At 44.0% G+C, this 22,246-nt stretch overlaps 2 protein-coding genes across 2 annotated transcripts in view; both read right to left on the bottom strand.

Annotated features, from left to right (window-relative positions):
• The window catches only part of LOC139266815 (XK-related protein 6-like), a 120,329-nt gene extending 112,936 nt beyond the window's left edge, over positions 1–7,393 (bottom strand). Inside the window, exon 1 of the mRNA XM_070884419.1 lies at positions 6,817–7,393. Within this exon, the coding sequence (XP_070740520.1) occupies positions 6,817–7,367 (551 nt within the window). The 5' untranslated portion in view covers positions 7,368–7,393. The remainder of the gene's footprint in view (positions 1–6,816) is intronic.
• A 2,338-nt stretch (positions 7,394–9,731) lies between these two features.
• The window catches only part of LOC139266600 (repulsive guidance molecule A-like), a 119,516-nt gene continuing 107,001 nt past the window's right edge, over positions 9,732–22,246 (bottom strand). The window contains exon 4 of the mRNA XM_070884196.1: positions 9,732–10,111. Coding sequence (XP_070740297.1) covers positions 9,732–10,111 — 380 coding nt within the window. The remainder of the gene's footprint in view (positions 10,112–22,246) is intronic.

The following is a 22,246-nucleotide window of genomic DNA, read 5'->3' as shown; positions in this document are numbered from 1 at the left end:
GCAGGAAAATGGAGTTGAGGTAGAAGAACAGCCATGATCTTATTGCATGGCAGAGCAGGCTCAAGGGGCCTTATGGCCACCTCCTTTTCCTAATCTTATGTTCTGAGACTGGTGAGTGAGTTGAAATTTTAATTTTAGATTTGCATAGAAGAAAAATGTAGAATACTGAATGACAAACATGTAGCAGCCATTTAATTATGTCTACTCAGTGAGGTGGTCATTTTTACTGTAAACGAATACTTTAGAAATGCCCTTTGTAATTGCAAAAATATTAAAATTTCACAAACATTCTGTAGAGAGCTCATTCGTTCAATTTCCCAACTCTCATTAACTGTAAGTGACTGCTGTGAGCAGAGGTCAGCAGCTTGCACACGTAAGGGACGGAGGGAGAGAGAAAAGAGAGAGATGGGGAAAAGTCTCATTGGACTCATCGATGCTTCACCCAACCTACTGGAGAATAGCAACATCATGTTGAATTTTTATAGTGTTCCTTAAATAAAAGATCATCTCAGAGCATTTCACAAAGGCAGGGATGGACATCGAGTGAGAACTGAAGAGTGGTTTTGGATGAGAATTCCAGAGGCCTGAAGCCTAATGATTAAAAGATTGGCCTTCAGTGCTGGAGCAGAGGAAAAGGCTGGGAAATAAACAAAACTCTAGAGTCAGAAGACCAGGAATATGTTTGGAGAAGTTTTCCCAAATGTAGTGGGGTAAGGTTGTGAAATGATTTGCAAAAGCATCAGGACCCCGAGTTACTAGGGCACAGAGCGCCAATGGTGCGGACTGAAAGCACAGTGATGGGTGAGTTGAGACTGCATGGCACTCAAGTCACAGATTGCCACAGAGGATGGAGGTGGGAGGAGGCAGAAAAGTAGCAATACAAAATGAGAAACTCTCAGGATGAAAGATAATAGGTTTTACTCCATAGAGGTAGCAAAGATAATTTCTAAAATCTAATTTTTTTTTTTAAATGTTTTCTATTGACCTTGACCATCATTCTTACTACAGTTCTAGAAATGACTGAATTATTACCTTCCCTGTACACTTCCATACTTATTGAAACTGGTATACAAGAATGGTTGCCATACTAAAGATTTAAAATCAGAAAAAAAAATACAAGCCTTGTGGTTAATGTGGCCTATCAACTTGAAAACAATACGTCACTATACAACTTTTAAATAAGGACTAAGATTCTGGTTTAAATATGCAATACAGGTATAATATCTGAAATCCGGCAACCTCGGGACCGAGACCGTGCCGATTTTCGACCTTGTTGTTGCTGCTCCTCACCGCCCACGGCCCCCAGCGCAACGTTTTTACAGCTTCTCCTCATCCCTCGCCGTCATCTTGGCCGCCTCAAAAATGTTCGATTTTCAGATAATTACGATTTTCAGACAGCCGGATTTGAGACATTGCACCTGTTATCAACAAATGATGTACTCTATGTACAGTTATGTTCTGCTGAGATATACACTTCCAAGCAGTAATGAGAGAGTGGATGTATAAATCACCATTACACCACCTCCCGCTAGCCCTTCAGTCATGTAGTATTGTCAAAAATGTTGACTACATACTAACAGACACACACTGCTCCTATATATTAACAGCAGAGTATTTGCAAGACCTTATTACAGAATACAATATCCTCACAGTATTTGAATTTTCTGCAAAGCATAACTGTAATAGCACTAACAGCAGAATGCAAATTCAAAAGTCAACACTGGTCAAGGTGTCACAATGAGTCTATATCTCTAATGTTGGTGGAAATGATTGCAGATAATATGATCACTGCAGGTTTTATTTCTGAATGCTTTAAATTGATCAGCGAGAACCCCAAGTGATTTTCTGTGATTTACTTGAGAAAAATACCATTGGTAATCTGGATATGATCATGAGGTACACAATGGCCTCGTTCAGTATCGTAATTTTTCTATGATTCTATGAGGTGAACTCAAATATCAGGAGCGTCTGATGGAGAAAAGGGGGAAAAGTGCTTTCCCCAAAAATCATTACCAACAGCATTGTTTTTTTAGTGTGCAGTGGTTAAACTGAAAAGAAATACATGTAATTCTCAAAAATCCTTGATAATCCATGATAGCTACAGATGCAGTGCACAATCCAGTATTTGAATTTCATTCAAATGGTCATACCTACATTAATAGAACATTCAGCAAAGGCAGCTTTATTTCAGAAAGATGTAGGAACAGTGCAACATTTGCATAAAACTAAATTTCTGCATTTGCTTAATTACAACACGGTGGGAACGGTAGCATAGTGGTTAAGTTACGGGATTAGTAATCCAGAGATGAAAGTTCAAATCCCACCACGGCAGCTGAGGAATTTAAATTCAGTTAATTAAATAAATCTGGAATAAAAAGCTAGTGTCAGTGATGGTATCCATGAAACTTCCGGATTGTCATAAAAATCCATCTGGTTCACTGATGTCCTTCAGGGAAGGAAATCTGCGGTCCTTACCTGATCTGGCCTGTGTGACTCCAGACCCACAGCAATGTGATTGACTCTTAACTGCCCTCTGAAACGGACTAGCAAGCCACTCAATTGTAACAAACCGCTACAACAAAAAAAATTTAAAATACAGACGGACCACCCGGCACCAGACATGACAACAGCACACCCAGCCCAGTCGACCCTACAGATTCCTCCTCACCAACATCTGGGGACTTGTGTCAACATTGGGAGAGCTGTCCCACAGACTAGTCAAGCAACAGCCTGACAGAGTCATACTCACAGTATCATACCTTTCAGCCAATGTCCCAGACTTCTTCTTCACCATCCCAGGTTATGTCCTGTCCCACTGGCAGGACAGACCCACCAAAGATGGCGGCACAGTGGTATACAGTAGGGAGTGAGTGGCCCTGGGAGTCTTTAATATTGACTCCGGACCCATGGCTTCAGGTCAAGCATGGGCAAGGAAACCTGCAACTAATTTCCACCTACCGCCCTCCCTCAGTACTCCTCCATGTTGGAACACCACTTGGAAGAAGCACTGATAGTAGCAAGGGCACAGAATTTACTCTGGGTGGGGGACTTCAATGCCGATCACCAAGAGTGGCTCGGTAGCACCACTATTAACCGAGCTGGCCGAGGACTAAAGAACATAGCTGTCAGACTGGGTGGCAGGTGATGAGAGAACCAACACGAGGGAAAAACCTACTTGACCTCGTTCTCACTAATCTACCTGTCGCAGATGCATTTGTCCATGACAGCATTGACCACTGCACAGTCATTGTGGAGACGAAGTCCTGTCTTCACACTGAGGACACCCTACATTGTGTGCTGTGGCACTACCACCGTGATAAATGATCTTGCAGCTCAAAACTGGACATCCATGAGGCGTTGTGGGACATCAAAGCAGTAGAATTCTATTCCACCACAATCTGTAACCTCATGGCCAGGCAAAGGCCTCACTCTACCATTGCCATCAAACCAGGGGACTAACCCTGGTTCAATGAGGAATGCAGGAGTGCATGCCAGGAGCAGCACCAGGTGTAGCTAAAAATTAGGTAACAACCTGGGGAAGCTGCAACATGCTATGAACAGAGCTAAGCGATCCCACAATCAACGAATCAGATCAAAGCTCTGCAGTCCTGCCACATCCAGTCGTGAATGGTGGAGGACAATTAAACAACTAACGGGAGGAATAGGCTCCATGAATATCCCCATCCTCAATGATGGTGGAGCCCGGCACGCTCGTGCAAAAGACAAGGCTGAAGCATTTGCAACCATGTTCAGCCACAAGTGCCGAGTGAATGATCCGTACCGGCCTCCTCCTGAGGTCCCCACCATCATTGAAGCCAGTCTTCAGCCAATTCGATTCATTCCATGTGATATCAAGAAACAGCTGAGCGCACTGGATACAGTAAAGGCTAAGGGACAACAGGGTCCCAGCCATCGTGCTGAAGACTTGTGCTCTAGAACTAGCTACGCCGCTAGCCAAGCTATACCAGTACAGCTACAACACTGGCATCTACCCGACAAAGTGGAAAACTGCCCAGGTATGTCCTGTCCACAAAAAGCAGGACAAATCCAAACCAGTCAATTACCGCCCCATCTGTCTACTCTCAATCATCAGCAAAGTAATGGAAGGTGTCGCCGACAGTGTTATCAAGTGGCACTTACTCACCAATAAGAACATAAGAATTAAAAGCAGGATTAGGCCATTTGGCCCCTCGAGCCTGCTCCGCCATTCAGTAAGATCACGGCTGATCTACCTCAACTCCACTTTCCTGTACTATGCCCATATATCTTGATTCCCTTAATATCCAGTAACCTGCTCACCAATGTTCAGTTTGGGTTCCGCCAGGACCACTCGGCTCCAGAACTCAACACAGCCTTGGTCCAAGCATGGACAAAAGAGCTCAATTCCAGAGGCGAGGTGAGAGTGACTGCCCCTGACATCAAGGTGGCATTTGACCAAGTGTGGCATCAAGGAGCCCTAGTAAAACTGGTCAATGGGAATCAGGGGGAAAACTCACCACTGGCTGGAGTCATACCTAGCACAAAGGAAGATGGTCGCAGTTGTTGGAGGCCAATCATCACAGCCCCAGGACATCGATGCAGGAATTCCTCAGCTGCTTCATTAACGATCTTCCCTCCATCATAAGGTCAGAAGTGGGGATGTTCGCTGATGATTGCAGTATTCAGTTCCATTCGCAACTCCTCAGAAAATGAAGCAGTCCATACCCACATGCAGCAAGACCTGGACGACATTCAGGCTTGGGCTGGTAAGTGGCAAGTAACATTCATGCCAAACAAGTGCCAGGCAATGACCATCTCCAACAAGCGAGAGTCTAATCACCTCCCCATGATATTCAACGGCATAAATTCCCCCACCATCAACATCCTGGGGGCCACCATTGACCAGAAATTTAACTGGACCAGCTACATAAATACTGCAGCAACAAGAGAGGGTCAGAGGCTGGGCATTCTAGGCAATTGTCTCACCTCTTGACTCCCCAAAGCCTTTTCACCATCTATAAAAGGCACAAGTCACGAGTGTGATGGAACACTCTCCACTTGCCTGGATGAGTGCAGCTCCAACAACACTCAAGAAGTTTGACGCTATCCAGGACAAAGCAGCACACTAGATTGGCACCCCATCCACCACCTGCGCACCATGGCTACAGTGTGTACCATCTATAAGATGCACTGCAGCAACTCACCATGGCTTCTTCGGCAGCACCTCCCAAACCCGCCATCTCTACCACCTCGAAGGACAAGTGGAGCAGGCACATTGGAGCACCATCACCTTCACCAAGTTGCCCTCCAAGTTACACACCATCCTGACTTGGAAATATATCATCGTTCCTTCATTGTCACTGGGTCAAAATCCTGGAACTCCCTCTCTAACAGCACTACAAGGACTGCAGCGGTTCAAGAAGGCATCTTCTCAAGGGTAATTAGGGATGGGCAATAAATGCTGGCCTCGTCAACGACGCCCACATCCCAGAACGAATTTTTAAAAACTGGAGGACAATAATGTTCAATTTATTCACATTCAGATGCTAAATGTCCTGCCCGGATAATGTATGTATGATTCTCCAGTTTTGCTGTTTCCTGTATCAGCTATAGCTGCTGAATACAGTTCAATTGATAGAAATGACCCATTACTCCTTTAAAAGGTTTGACAACTTAACATAATTATACAAGATCCCCTTTACTCACTGGATTATATACAAAGGTAACATGACAAGTGGATATCACGACACTCCTCCACAGATGCAACCTTGATTGTTTCAAAGAACTAGTATCAATACATTTTGTCAGATTTCTCAAATTCTTCCCACACACTCCCTCCACATATATGGTGAATTTTCCAAGAACACAACAGCAGTGCTCTTCAATTTATTCTCAATGGGTGTGCCACCCACATATTCCAAAAGATCAACCAGAATTAATGTATTTTAACACAGATCCATCAACCCTTAATATTTTTTGTAACTTCTATATGTAATGATCACCTAACTGTGTTGCAAATTTTAGCATCATACGTTATACTCCTCAAAATTAGTAGCAATGAATTGCATTTTTCTACTAGTCATTCTTGTCTCAATAGTATGCTGTCAATGACTATTGCAAATAATGTATTTACTGTAATAATTGCAGCACGTTAACAATGGTCATTGAGAAATCGTTTCATCAATCGGCACAAATTAACTAAGACATTTTTTTTAAATCACAATCTCGATGTTTTAAATGATATGCAGTGGGCACTTATTGAAAATACAGTCGCTCCATTCTCCAAAAGGCAATATTGCACATTCGCATTACCTTCATTCTCATCTCACCGCCAAGATTTATTATTAACACCCATTTACGGTAAACTCAATCAAAATTGCATGGATCAATGAGCATTTCTCAATGGAGGGCACCCCATACTATTCCAAAAGCTAGAATGGGAGCCACGGATCATCTTATATGATTCATTCTCACCGCTGCGCCATTTTTATGTTAACTGCAAAACGTACAACACCTGTATTGATAGCTGGTAACTACAAACTCGAAAAACATTTTTGATGGACACGGATCCACAGAACAGATCTGTGAGGAGAGAGGTAAAAACCCATCACTCATCTTTCACAGCATCTTTCCACTTGTTCCAGCTGCAGGACACGGACGCGCAACGCTCCTCCAAACCGATCTTGCATTACCTTGATCCCCATTTACTCGATGGCGATGACCCTCCTCCACAAATTTAGACCCAGAGAACCAAGACATTTTTTTCCTCCAAAAAGGACACCTCTGATTCATTTATTTTTCATTTCCCCCTAGCCCTCCCCCGCACACACACAATACCTCCATACTTGTCCCAGCTGCAGGATGTGAATGACCGTCTGCCAGATCCACACCGAGGTCCTGCAGCAGCGGTTGTAGCCGGTGACGCCGGGCCGCCTGCTGCTGAGCCCCTCCACACCCCCGAGCCCCCCGCCGGCGTAATCCTGCATGAACCACCTGAAGCTGAGGATCTGCACCAAGACGGACGGCACCAGTACGAAGAAGAGCGTCAAGCCGAACCACCAGTAGTCCTGCTTCAGGTAATAGTCGGCCGCCAGCCAGAGGTCGGTGCCCACGTCCGAGAAGAAGACGAGCAGCGCGATAACGATCCAGAGACAGTCCAGCACGGGATGGTCCCCCCCTTTCAGACTGCACAGCGATCTCCTCAGGCAAGCGCTCCGGCAGCCCCAGTAACACGAAGACGTGTTGCAGCAGTGACAGATGTGGAAAGAACTGCTGGCCTCCGGCCCCCCGTCCAGCTGCTGCTCGTCGCCCCCTTCGGTCACCGATTCGTCCAGGTTGTGCAGCTGGGCGAAACCGGTAACCCCCACACCGTCGGATTTCGCGGCCATCTTGGCGGGTGCCTGGCGCTCTCGGCTTCCGGGGTTACACGGCCGAGCGGAAATGGGGGGGCGCCGGGCGGGCGGGGGAGGGCTGTGCGCGCCGCCGCTGACCTCACTTCCTGGATACCGCAGGGAGGGGCGGGGAGAGGAAAGGGAATGGGGAGGGGTAGGGTGGGAGAGAAGGGGTGGAGTCAGGGGAAGGGTGGGAGAGAAGGGGTGGAGTCAGGGGAGGGGTGGGAGAGAAGGGGTGGAAAGGGGAGGCAAGGGGTGGAGGGGGAGAGGCATGGGAGGGGGAGAAGTGGGAGGGGTGAGAGAGAGGCGGGGAAGGGGTGGCATTGGGAGGGGAGGGATTGGAAAGCCTGCCCTCCAGTGACAGGACTTTGTAACAAAAAATTACCCACACCCGTACTCATTTTCTGTTCAGATGTCGTGTGATGTTGGTTATAGCCTTCTACTAATTGGGCTAAGTCATTGGAATGGGCAAATGGTTTGGAATAGCGGCATGCCATCACCCGCAACAAATTCACCAAATTTACACCTCCACTTACCACGTATAACGTGACCTGCTGCCCTTGAACCACACAAGCAGTCCTGGAACAAGTCAAAATGCCCATTTCCAAGCAGATCTAGTCAATGACAAATCGCCTGCCGCATTACCTCGCTTGCTGTGATCATGAGTTTACTGGTCTTGCCCTAATTCAAAGAGCTTTAATTTCAACGCCAAAGAAATTATGTATTTTTACATCTTAAAATGAGACCAAATGCATACCCCTTTAGAAGAGGGTGTTGTGTTTAGGTTTTTTTGCAGAATCCATTCAAAATAATGTACTTTTTTTTAAAGTGAATGTCTCATTCTGTATTAAGTGACACTTGACTGTGATAGTTGTGACTTACATTTTGTAATCACAATGGCCAATCCGTATGAAAAGATAATTACACCTTTAAGACTTGTTAAACAACAGTTTAAAAAGCATGCACAAGGAGATGGTGAAAGAGCTACATTAAAAGAAATAGGTAGAAGTGCAAGAGTTGTGAAAAGATCAAGTTCGCTGTCATGCAAGTCTGACTGTAAAAAAGTAACAAATCATTTAAAGTGCTGCTTTGCAGCCAAGGATTTTCACACGTATTTTCTGACCTTTGCTCTGTCATTCACGGACTAGCTTGCACACCTTGCAATTGGTTACAAAATAACATTGATAGAGGCCATTGATCTCCTGGGGCTTGGATGAGAAGAGTGTAAAACAACCCATGAAAAGTGTGGAGAACAGGAGTAAACGTACAGGGTAGTGTAAAGAGGGCATTATAAGGATCACATTGTGGAAATTCTTATCCTTTTCTCGAAGGTAGATCGTGTGGGTACTTCTTGAGTATCTCACATTAAATCATCATAGTTATGTAATTTTAAAAAGTTATTTCCTACACTTCTAAATGATTTCCAAACTCGTACTGAAATATCCAATTTAACAGAATTGGTACTTAAATTATGATTTTATGAATTAAAACAAAATGCAAATTCTGGAAATAAGGAACATGTCAGTCAGCATCTGTACAGAGAAAAGACACATGTGACTTCAGAACTACTCTATGAACACATCGGGTGTGATCTTTCAGTCAGAGCAACTCCAACAAAAGGATACATCCAATACATTAACCTGTCTTTTCCCTTTCCAGATGCTGACTGACCTGTGTATTTCCAGCATTTTCTGTTTTCTACCAACTCTTCTCCATTGCCCAGCTTGGTGGAACTTCCCTCAGCTGGTTAAAGTCTTGCCTATTCAATCGTAACCAAACTAGATCTATCAATGGCTTTTCTTACTGCCCTTGCACCATCACCTTCGGAGTCCCAAAGATTCATACTCGCTCCTCTCCTATTCCTCATTCATAATGCTGCTCTTGGCTGACATCATCTATTACATGGAGTCAGCATCCACATATTTGCTGATGACCCAGGTCTATCTCTTTTGTTCAACATCCCACCTTAGATGAGCCACAGTTTCCTCCAGCAAAACATGGGGAAGACAGAAGCCATTGTGTTTCATCTCTGGCACAAACTACATACTTTCAATACCATTCTAAAGCCCTTCTCGGCTACTGTCTCAGGCTGAATCAGATAATTTGCAATGTCAACCTTAAGCTGAGCTTCTGACCCCATATCTTCTCCATTGCAAATACCACCTACTTCCACCTCCATAGCAACACCCACCACTGCCCCTATCTCAGCCCATCACTCAGTGAAACCCTCATCCATGCTTTGGTCATTTCCAGTTCGACTATTCCAATGCTCTCCTGGCCGACCTCCCATTCCCGACACTCCATACACTTTAGTTCATCCAAAACTCTGCTGCCCATATCTTACCCAGCACCAAGTCTTGCTCACCCATCATCACTGTCTTCCATGAAGTACATTGGCTCCCAATACTCAAAGTTAACATTTTCAACCATGTATTTAAATTCATCCATAGCCTTGCCCCTCCCTATCTCTGCAATCTCCTCCAGTGCTGCAACCCCCGATCTCTCTGTTCCTTTGACTTTAGCATCTTGTGTATCTCCACTTTCTTTTGCCCCAGCTTGGGCATGACATTCTGGAATTTCCTGCCTAAGCCCCTCATCATCTCCACTTCTTTCCTCATTTAAGACCCTCCTTAAAATACACTTATTGACGAAACTTTTGGTCACCCCACCTAATATTATCTTCTTTGGTTTGGTGTCCATTTTTTTCTTTATGCCTCTGTGAAGCGCCTTGAGACATTTTTCTGTTAAAGGTGTGACATAAAAACAAGTTGTTGTTTCATAAACCTCACCTCATGGATTTTTCTAGTCAATTTTGATGTTGGATACTTAAAAACTCAGTGCTATCACTTGAACTATTTGTGAGGAAGGCACATCTCTTCTCTTCTAGCACCCACTCCACTCATTTATTTTTGAATTTACCTCTGTCCATGACAGGATAAATTGTGACCAAAATAATTTTTTTAAATCATTTTGGGTGCCCCATCCATGAATTAAAAACACCTCAAAATAAAATCTGTATATACATTCAGGGTCAAAGCTGTCTTCTGAAACAGACTGATAAAGGAGATTGATGCTGTGAGGTATTGGATCTATGCAGAGGTGAGCAGAGCACTTTTTGTTTCCTCTTATTTTTCCTATTTAATATGTTACATGCACATGAAAAGAACGGAAGGGCTGCGAAAAGAGAGAGAAAGCTAAACTCGAAAGAGATTAACAGATCAAAAAGTGAGAGAGAAGCTGCGAACACAAACATAAAACCATTCCAAGAGAAAGACACATAAGTGAGAAATGGGAACAGGTGGATCACCATGGAAGCTTGCAGTCTGAAGATTAGTTTAAAAAATAATTTTGCAGTTACATTTCCTTCAGTGAATATTAATTGATGAATATATTCACAAATTGTCATTTGCCAGTCATGGCATTCTGCTAAATTCATGGCTAAATCCTCAGTTTCAAAATATTACAGACATCAACTGCTGAACAGGAATTCTTTGCTCTTTCATTACTGGACAGCTACGTTCTTGAAAAAATAACCGAAGAAGCAAAACCGAAACTGTGTATTTTAAGGAATATATGTTAATTCCTCTGCTCATTATCAATTGCCGGCACAGGCTCGATGGGCTGAATAGCCTCCTTCTGTGCTGTAACCATTCTATGATTCTGTGGATTTGAATTTTAAATACTCTTGCTTGATTTATAAACACCCAAAGCTAATATTCTCACTGCTAAGAGGGAAGCTAACTACAATAAAAAATCTGCATTTATATTTTTACTCCAATTCTTCGCTGTAGTGGATATAGTGACACCACTATTGCCGGCCAGTATGGAGATGATTGGCTAATTTGCCCATCAATCAGGCCTGGAGGCCGCACTGCTGAAAGTGAGTGGGATTGATTTTCTGCATATAATTTGTATGGAAGCATCCTCCACTCTTTTCATTTTGCTGGGGAAACAATCAATTTGTATTATGTAACTTACCTCCACTCACTGCATTTGCTTTTATCAACAGACGATGCTGTTTCAGTCATGAGTTCTGTTTGCTCCAGTTTGTAGATTTTTTTTAAAATAGACTCTGCGGACTGTTTTTGTTTAAGTAGATTTTGTTTGCTGTAAAATAGACTGTTTGCCATGATTCGTGCCATAAGTCCCACCCCATCTCCAACTGATTGGCTGACACAATGTAATTCATTGGCTGACACAATAGAGACTCTGGATTTGGTTCGATGTACAAACGGTATGCGACTTGTTGGATCAATAAAACTTCAGCAAACTGTAACCTTATCAGCAACAGTATTACAATTATCAGCAAGCTTAATGTCTTTGAAGCTTCCATCAGAATCACAATTAAAGCATAGGATCAGCCTCTTGCTACAGAAAGTCCTGGGCCTGCATGCCTTCTTAAAAATATTTACAGAACAATATTGGCTTAGGAAACCTTTCTGGTGCCAATAGTATTTCTAAACAATTTGAATATATAATTTCCTATTATCAGAATCTTTCTTCTTTCTCACTAGATAATCCTTTAATCCTACTATATTTTTGGAATAGTATGCCTAAGTAGGGAAAAACATTTAAACTATTGTGCCACAGTAATTTCTCCAGCAATTGAGTTTTCATACTGTGATACTGAAACTGACAGATTCTAAATCTGTGCCATATCTTGAAAAGTAGACGGATGGCATTGTATACCAAGAGGAATATTTAGATCATCATTTGCATTACCTACTGTGTGACTCAGCTGCTCATTTTATAGCTGCTCATTTTTATTCTTCACAATACCTGGAATTTTTTCTAATCTAATGTAAATAGAACCTTTGGTGGCTGCAGAATTGGAACAATTAATTTAAAAGTTCCACACAGTGTGGTTACTCCAAACAGATACTATAACAGATGCAATTATGATGCTAAATACCAATGAGTCTTCTTGGTGGTTTACAATGGCATCACATCTACACATATCCCTGGCAAACTAACACAAACCAGTATACGAGACACACATTTTTGATAGAGAGGGTAAAACATTGTTTTTAACATTAGAATTGATGACATTTTTTTACTGAATTTCCATACCTTTTCTTGGATAGACTTTGAAAATGTATTAATGACATTGACAACCACTTAAATACTTAATATGTTTTAATTGAGAAATGTTGATAAACCTTTGTGGCATGGAATAACCTATTGAGGGATTCTGGACTGTGGACAACAGAGACTTTACTAGGATTTGTAGCCCATATGATCAATAAATTCCCCACCTGAATCAGGACAAATTTTAGTAATCAGGCATCATGCACTGTAGCAATATCAGTATCTGGAACACAGATTAACACTGTGATTTATCAGGTCCTTCGAGCTCATTGTGAAGCGTGTGACAAATACACTAACTTGGAGCATTTCAGTGTATTCAAAGACGTTTTGGTGTATAATTCCAACTTAACAAGTTGCAGTGTAGCAAAGGGAATGGTCCCAAACACTCTGGATTAACTTCTGTGGATATGCTCTTTAACATTGGCTTGGTTGTCACATAATTTGGTTACCTTTTGGCTCTTTTATTAGTACAGTGGAGCAAAAATAATGATTAAAATGCACACATGCTCATTTTTGTTACAAGGAAAGACACCAACTTGCAATCCAATATTGAAAGTACAGACATTACGACTGGCAGCAGATACAGCTGTACAAATATTAGAGGGATTTACTCCAACATTTTCTACAGTAATGAACCAGAATATACCAATGTGACATTACTGTAAATCAATACCAAAGATGCAAAGCCTCTTAATTCCCTTTCATGCCAGACTTCCTGTACCAAAGATTGATTACTGCGAGCCAAATTGATAAAATTTAGAAGACAGTGTTTTTAAGCCTGCTTCTGAATTGTGCTTTTCTCCTGTTATTGTACAGATGTAAATCCCATATTTTGCATCAACTTTTGCAAGTTGAATAATAAAGATTAATACTACTTTCTGAAACTGTATGATCCATTGCCTTTTGGCTCAAGCAATACATTTTCATGTGTTTAACCTGTTGAGGTGGTACTGGTAAGCTTTTGGTTGTTGAAGGTACTAACCAAAAAAAGTTTTAATTTTATATATTGTGATCTTTAGCAACTAAGTTTGAAATTGTGTGATACACTGCTGGCATTTCAGAATCAAATATAATCACTGTTTCTCCAAGTTAGGTTGACAAATGTTTGTCGATATCCTTTAAACACCTAAAAATCCACATAATGTCCGCACCTAATTTATCATTTCTTAAATTTACCAAGCAAGTTATAGTTGCACAGGTAAATATAAACTTGGCATAGTATTAATTTAGCAGGACAATAATGGAACTAAAAGACAAATAGTTACCTATGATAAGCAATGATATGTCCAGATATATTTAAGCCTATTCAATCGTGATTAAAGAGTAATTGTTATTTTGAACCTTTTTGACTTTGCTTGAATGGCATGTGTTGTGTATGAATAAAGAGTCTGACCAGATACTGTGAGCTCAAAGTAAAATGTGACCTTAGTCTTATATTGCAGGTCTCCAGAGTGCCTCTCCAGCCTGTGAGGCCTCCTTAAGTACAGGTGCTCCCAAGGGATTGTGGGATCCCTTGGGACTCCAGGGGATGAGCCCTCTGGTGGTTACACAAGATATTTACAGGTTTACATATATAACAGCATGCACATCCATGATTACACTGTTTCAATCGCTCCAATTCATGTTAAGTTTGGATCGCACAGTCATTTTGCTTGTTTAATTCCTCATCTACAGGAATTTTGCATTGTACTTGTCCATACATCAAAGCAATGTAATGGAGTCATTACCTGGTGACAGAAAAGTCGCAATCCATATGCTGTGTTTTCAGGATTTATTCGTGCCAACAACCTTTGAGGATAACATTTCATAGTAAACTGCAGGATGAGGATCCCATTACTGGATATAAAATTCAGTATTTCTGAAGCAAACCTGAATGTATTATCATTTTGTTTTAACTCGTATCATAACTTGTACCAGGATATTGGAAGACAGAGCAATGACAAATATGAATGGATAACATTCCCATTATTGGCCCATAATTTGCGGCCCCTACGGGCATGTGCGGGGTGCATGCCGAAAGGGCTGCACTAGTTCTGGATTTTCGCATGAAAAGCACATGCACGAAAACCCCGAACTCGCAATTTGTGAAGAATTTTCTTGACAGATCTAAAGCATCCCCGGGAAAAGGGCATCCACAGGCTGTTTGCCCAACTTCTGCCCAGCGAATGCCTGTGCAATTCTTGCGCCTGATAAGGCCTGCTTTTACCAGTGTACGTGTTTAAAGAACATAAAAATAATTTTTTCCATCATTTAAACATTAAAAAATAAGGTAAGGTTATTTTTTTAGCCCCTTTAAAGCATTTAAGTTTATTTTTCAAAAAATTAAATTTTTGTCTTAAATATTTAATTAAATGGCATTTTAATTAATTTTAATTAACTAATTTTAAAAATGTATTTGATATGTACATGTATTTTTGGGGGGTATTCCCATTCGTGCTGATAGGGATTCCATACATATGGAATTCCCCTAAGCATGAATGGGATCCCCTTTCATTCGTTGGGCCAGCCCACGTAATCCCATAGGCGCTTGTGAACTGCATGCGCCCCTGGGATATGTGGGCCTCGACCCACGCATACCCGGAGAGGCCCAGGAGTGCAAGTTACTGTGGATCCCAAGGCCTCAGGAAGCCATGGATTTTCTTTGCAAATTGGAGGAATTTCCCCACGGGAAGCCTCCAACCGCAAATTCAGAGCCATTACTCTTATCCTCATCCAGAATAGACTCAAAGTTTGCTTAATCACTTCTTGAATACATAAGTGATGATTTCTAAGAAGTCTGCCACCCAGTGACAGCCCAGTAACATCACATTGCACAATATATATAACTTTTTAAAATTTGGTTTCAGAGAAAGGAAAGTTTAGGGTTAGATTTTCTGTTTAAAGTACTGTCCTAATGTCTATAAAGATATATTAAACCCTTTATTTTCCAATTACATTTCCTGTCTCTATGGAAAGTTGCAGTTTTGGGTGACCATCCCTTCAGGCTATTTCAATTATGTGTCTGTGTCCCTGCAAATTCAGACTAGCTTGGGAATCTATCGTAGACTACCTAACATAAGAAGGAACACTACTGAGAAAGTATGCAGTGTACACAGGCAGCAGCTTGTTTTTCCTTGGTCAAGTGGATCTGCATTGGCTCCTAGATTATTCCGAAAAGGCAACCCCATTAAATTGAATGGATATGAGGAACTCTTATTTGTCAATGATGTTGCTACACTAGTCTGAAGATAAGAATACCAGGAGTGGCTGCCTGCATTGCTGCGCAAGATTTGAAGTTTGTTTTTAAAACAGTAACAAATGTATTTATTTTACATAGATGTTGAAGGAACATTTTGAAGAAAAAGTAATCCCTGATACCTCCTTTCCCCATTAATTAATTATTTGAAAGAATTCTGCTCATAAACTTTAACTGTAATTTAAGTTTAATGTTGTTAATTAATTCTTGCTCATGTCAGTTTCTGTCTCTTCCATTGCTGACACCAGTGAACAACCGATAAATGGTGGAGATCACAGATAACACCTATTTTATTATTTAGATCTTTCACTCTGCAGAGATTTTCATGAGCACCTGGTTATAATAGTCTGAATTGACATTCCTATATGGTTTATCCATTCCCAAAGGAGAAAAGATCAAAGTACTGCTTATAAAACTGAGATGAAGTGAAACGTACACTGTGTTACAATAATATCTCATTCTTAATTGGTGCTAGTTATTGAGCAGCCAGTTATGCTTGTTACAACAATGAATCATGACATATTCTTTTGAAGTGGCCAGTTTGTCCGATACTGATGTAATGCAATGCATTCTTCTTCAGTTTTAATGCTGAGATTCCAATTGAATCACAGATTAAACAAATTCTTACTTATTTTGTCAAGAAATCTTATCTTGAATATCTACAGCTTGTACATAAAATACAAAGCAATTCTAATGATAATATGCAAATGTTTACACCACTGATGCTAATGCAATTTCCTCTTTTCATCTACTCTGTGGGCTAGAATTTTGCGTTTTAGCGATTTCACCTGTTTTCGGGCAATAATCGCGGCGGAAATTTTTTTTAACGCTGAGTTATCGTTACCGCCAGAGCTTGCAAAATTCAGCAAATGGTCAAGATTGTTAGCGATAGCGATAAATCTGGCGTTGCACAACTGAATTTGTGCTCCAGAGCCGAAATTTGTGAGCGGAAAAAAAATTGGACCTTTTGCGCATGTGCAAACTTTTTTTTTTGTTGCAATTGTTAAATTCTTCCCGTGCTTCTGGTCAGCAGTCAGGGAGCACCCACGCATGTGCAGTACACCCAGGGCTGAATCAGTCATTTTTAGATTTAATTCACGATGGAAGGAGATGGGAGCAGGCAGAGAGCCAAAAAGTTCAGCAGTGAGGCAAATGAGGTCCTTGTCACTGCTGTTGAAAGGAGATGGGCAGAATTAAACAGAAGGAATGCAAGTAGATCCCTCCCAGCGTTTTTTTGCAGAATTTGGACCAGCATATCTGAAGAGGTCTCCTGTATCGATGCCATCCAAAGGATCCACACACACTGCCGCAAGAGGCTTAGTGACTTTTGCAGGGTCATTAGAGTAAGTCATATTTTTATTGATGAACTTCCTCATTACTTAAATTATAAATCTGACACACTATTTATTCTCGTACTGTTGGTATAGGTAGGTTTAGTTTTGCACCTTATTCGCTATGAATGATCGTTACACGTTATTAAGATTGCTTTCTGAGATATTAAAAGATCTTTCTGCACTTCGATGTCTTCCTCATGAACCATGTGCAACTTCCAGGGCCATTAAACAGAGGACTGCATTAAATGAACACAGCATGGTATAAGTGCTTTGGTGGCTATCTGTGTGTGCCACAAGAGCAGATGGTCCCTCTGGTAACCATTCCCATTGTCATCTTTGCAGGAAAAGATGTCCCACAACTGCCAGGAGCAGCTGCATACTCCAAAGCATGCCTCTGACAGACAGCGAGGAAAGAGTGATTGGTCTGATCGGTGCCTCAGGGAGGGTAACTACCCATGGGGATGCTGACCCTTCATTCGATAGTGAGGGTAAGTCTCGCACACTCCCCGGGCTGGGTAGGGGTAATGTGATGTAGTGTCTGTGGATTAGGGTTGGGGCAATGTGATGCAGTGTCTCTGGACCACATATAATGGAGTAGCAGGTCCTTCAAATAAGCATGTGTTATGTGACCTTACTTGATGTGTCTCTGCTCCTTGTTACAAACTCACACGAGGCATGAATATATCAGACACGGTCACTCTGTGACCTTCACTTTATTCCCAAGACTAAAGAGTGCTGATCCTGGGTGGGACCTCTCCTTTTATACCTGGAAGCCCAGGTGAGGAGCTCACTCCCTGTGGTCAGGGTGTGCATTACAAGGGTACAGGTACAGTATGCATGAGTTACAGTTACATACTTATAGTCATTGCAAGATGGTGAAATACATGACATCACCCCCCCCCCTTAGGTCATTTAGTTTCAGAGGTTAAGTCTATCGGGTGGTTGGCGCTCTCTCGTGGAGCATCGCAGTTGTGGCTCTGGTGGCTGAGTCTCAGCACTCGTCTCTGTCACTTGAGGTGATTCCAGCCTGTCCGGGCTAGTCGCAGGGATTGTGCATGCTGAGGGCTGTCTTTGTTGCTCGTGCGCTGGCAGTGGTGTGGGTGCTATCTCATCATGCTCTTCTTCCGGTTCCTCCGTATCTGCACTGAACCTTGTCTTTACTTGGTCCAAGTGTTTGCGGCATATTTGCCCATTGTTTAGTCTGACCACCATGATCCTATATCCTTCTTTGTCAATTACGGTGCCCTCAAGCCATTTGGGTCCCAAAGCATGGTTAAGAACAAATACCGGGTCATCTATTTCTATACACCTCCCCCTTGAGCCTCGATCATGGAGCTCGGTTTGGGACTGCCGCTTGCCCTCAACAATGTCTGCCAGGGCTGGGTGAATAAGGGACAGCCGCGTCTTGATAATGCGTTTCATGAGTAGTTCCGCTGGCGGGACTCCCGTGAGCGAATGCGGCCGGGACCTGTAGGCCAGCAGGAGGCGCGATAGGCGGTACTGAAGGGAGGGTCCTTGGATGCGTAGCATGCCCTGCTTTATGACTTGGACCGCCTGGCCATTGGAGGCCGGCTTGAACGGCGCTGTTCGGACGTGCTTGATCCCATTGCCCGACATAAACTCCTGGAAAAAATGGCTGGTAAAACACGGGCCATTATCACTGACCAGGATGTCCGGCAAGCCGTGGGTCACAAAAACTGTATGCAGACTCTCCACAGTGATGGATGTCGTGCACGAGTTCAATATGATGCACTCGATCCACTTCGAGTATGCATCGACAACGATCAGGAACATTTTTCCCATGAACGGGCCCGCATAGTCCACGTGAATACGTAACCATGGCCTGGTGGGCCAGGGCCACGGGCTGAGTGGGGCCTCCCTGGGGGCATTGCCCAACTGGGCACACGTCATGCACCTGCGAACCCAGTGTTCCAAGTCTGAGTCAAACCCCGGCCACCACACGTGTGACCGGGCAATGGCCTTCATTAACATGATGCCAGGGTGCTCGCTGTGGAGTTCCCTGATGAACGCTTCCCTTCCTTTCTGGGGCATGACTACCCGGCTGCCCCATAACAGGCAGTCAGCTTGGACGGAGAGTTCATCCATCCGTCTCTGAAACGGCCTGACTTCCTCGGGGCACGCCCTGTGTGCGGGCGCCCAGTCCCCAGTCAGGACATATTTCTTTATCATAGATAGGAGGGGGTCCCCGTTGGTCCAGAGTTTGATCTGGCAGGCTGTGATGGTAGAGCCCACAGTATCAAAAGCCTCAATGGCCATGACCATCTCGATGCTCTGCTCTGACGCCCCCTCGGTGGTGGCCAGTGGGAGCCTGCTGAGCGCGTCAGCAAAATTTTCGGTGCCTGGCCGGTGCCGTATGATGTAGTCATACACAGCCAGCGTAAGGGCCCATCGCTGTATGCGAGCTGACGCGTTAGCGTTGACAGCCTTGCTGTCGGACAACAGGGATGTTAACGGCTTGTGGTCCATCTTTAGCTCGAACTGTCTACCGAAAAGGTACTGGTGCATCTTTTTCACACCGTACACACACGCGAGTGCCTCCTTCTCGACCATTCCGTATCCACGATCTGCCTGGGAGAGCGACTGGAGGCGTAAGCCACCGGTTGGAGTCGGCTGTCATCGTTACCTTGCTGCAAAACACACCTAACCCCGTAGGATAATGCATCGCATGTTAAAACCAGTTTTTTACAGGGATCATACAAAGTCAACAGTTTGTTGGAACACAGCAGGTTCCTTGCCTTATTGAAAGCCCGTTCTTGACAATCCCCCCAAAACCATTCACAACCTTTATGGAGGAGCATGTGTAACGGCTTTGTCACAAAGGACTGGCTGGAAGAGGCAGCGGCTGACAAGCGGAGGGCGCATCTACTGACCAGCTGTGGTCCACAGATGTATGCGCTAATGAAAGACCTGCTCGCACCCAAAAAGCCAGCGGCCAAGTCCTTCGAAGAGCTCAGCCAGCTGATCAGTGAGCATCTCAAGTCAGCAAGTAGCGTACACATGGCCCGGCACCGGTTCTACTCTCACCGGCGTTGGGAGGGTCAAAACATCTCTGACTTCGTGGCTGAACTGCGGCATTTGGCCAGTCTCTGTAAGTTCTCCGATGCCTGCAGTGGGGAGATGTTAAGAGACTTTTTCATCGAGGGCATTAATCATGCCGGCATTTTCAGGAAGTTCATAAAGACTAAGGATTTGACTTCAGACCTTTGTGGAAGGGGAAGAGGAGACCAAGCTAATCTATGCACACAGCCCTGGTTTTAAAGTTGCACTGAACCAGGGAATCAATGTTATAAAAATGACACAGAACCCCACAGGCAGGCAAGGGCAATTCGACACTGTCCAGGCAGGCAAGGGCAATTCTACACCACCCAGTAGCAACAAGCTCCTGGCAACAGGGACAATGGAAAGGGGATCGGCAATTCACGCCATCACGAGGAACAATACATCCTGTGATGGGACAATTAACATCCCCCATCAGAGTGCTTAGAAACAGCCAAAAGGGCCATCAGAGAGGAATGCCTGGGAATAGTCCTTTTGTTAACAGCAATCTCAGCTCATGTTGGAGATGTGGGAGCAGACACACTGCAAAAATCTGCAGGTTCCAACTTTACACCTGTAGGATTTGTAATGTCAAGGGACACCTGGCCAGGATGTGCAAAAAGACAGTAACGAGGCTAGTCTGCGAGACAGAGGAACCAGACAAGAGGTCTGAAATGCAGGATGAGTCCTGGGGAACAACCATGGATGCTGAAGTTCAGAGAGTTCATGTGGCTGACGTCCGCAGCTCATACACCAAAACGCCACCCATGATGATGAAAGTCTTACTGAATGGAGCTGGATACGGGAGCTAGCCAGTCACTCATGAGCACCCAACAATTTGAGAGACTATGGCCAAACAGAGCTAGCAGGCCCAAATTGGAACGCAGCTACGTACGTACACCAAAGAGATCATCCCAGTGCTGGGCAGTGCAAACTTGGTGGTAACGCATAATGGATCACAGAACCGGCTGCCACTCTGGATTTTTCCGGGAAATGGCCCCGTGCTCTTGGGGTGGAATTGGCTAGCTGATATGAATTGGAAATGGGGGGATGTGCACGCCTTTTCATCCGTGGAGCGAAGTTCATGCTCGCAGGTGTTGCAAAAATTCGAGTCACTCTTTCAACCCGGTGTCGGAACGTTCAAGGGCACCAAAGTAGTGATACACATCACTCTGGACGCCAGACCAGTGCACCACAAAGCCAGAGCAGTGCCGTACGTGATGCGTGAAAAAATTGAAAGTGAACTGGACAGGCTGCTCAGAGAGGGCATAATTTCGCCTGTTGACTTCAGCGACTGGGCAATTCCCATTGATCCCATCCTCGTCGCCAGATGTTGTGTCTCTGCACCTTGTTACAAACTCACACGAGGCATGGATATACCAGACACGGTCACTCTGTGACCTTCACTTTATTCCCAGGACTAAAGAGTGCTGATCCTGGGTGGAACCTCTCCTTTTATACCTGGAAGCCCAGGTGAGGAGCTCACTCCCTGTGGTCAGGGTATGCATTACAATGGTACAGGTACAGTATGCATGAGTTACAGTTACATACTTATCATCATTGCAAGATGGTGAAATACATGACATTACTCATGTCACCCTGCCCCCTCCCCTGCTGCTCACCACTCGTCTGTTATTTTCTATTTTCAGATGAGGAGTTGCATGCGCCAAATCCTCCAATGGAAGCCTGTCACATGAGGGGGAGGAGGAGTAGGAGGGCGAGGACGAGGATGAGGAACTTGAAGGACAGTAGCGGACAGAGCAGCCTACTCCGGGGGGGGAGGGTGAAGGGGGGTTGGTGGTGGGGGTGGGGGGAGGGGGCAGGTGGTGGGGGGGAGGGTGTGGCGGCAGATGCACTCAACACCTCTTTTTCCACTGGACAACATCTTGTCCGAGAATGAAACATTCCCGGGCTTTCATCCATCTGAGTCCCCGTGTACTAGTGGCGTGCAGCAACGCACTCCCGGGGTTGAATCCCGTATGCCATCTCTCCAGAGGGTGAGTCGGCAAAGCCGGTCTGCTGACAGACAGGTGGATGCACAACTGGGCATGGTGGGACTGTCCGGGGAGAGTATCCAGCTCACCCGACAGCCCCTCGAGGTATTGGGTAGGATTCCCACAAGCATCGCGACCCTATCTGCAAACATGACGGAGGTAGGGTCA

The sequence above is a fragment of the Pristiophorus japonicus genome, chromosome 7 (genome assembly GCF_044704955.1).
Source record: "Pristiophorus japonicus isolate sPriJap1 chromosome 7, sPriJap1.hap1, whole genome shotgun sequence".
In the NCBI taxonomy this organism is placed as follows: Eukaryota; Metazoa; Chordata; class Chondrichthyes; family Pristiophoridae; genus Pristiophorus; species Pristiophorus japonicus.
The sequence above is the reverse complement of the archived record's forward strand: the minus strand, read 5'-3'. Positions and strand labels throughout refer to the sequence as shown.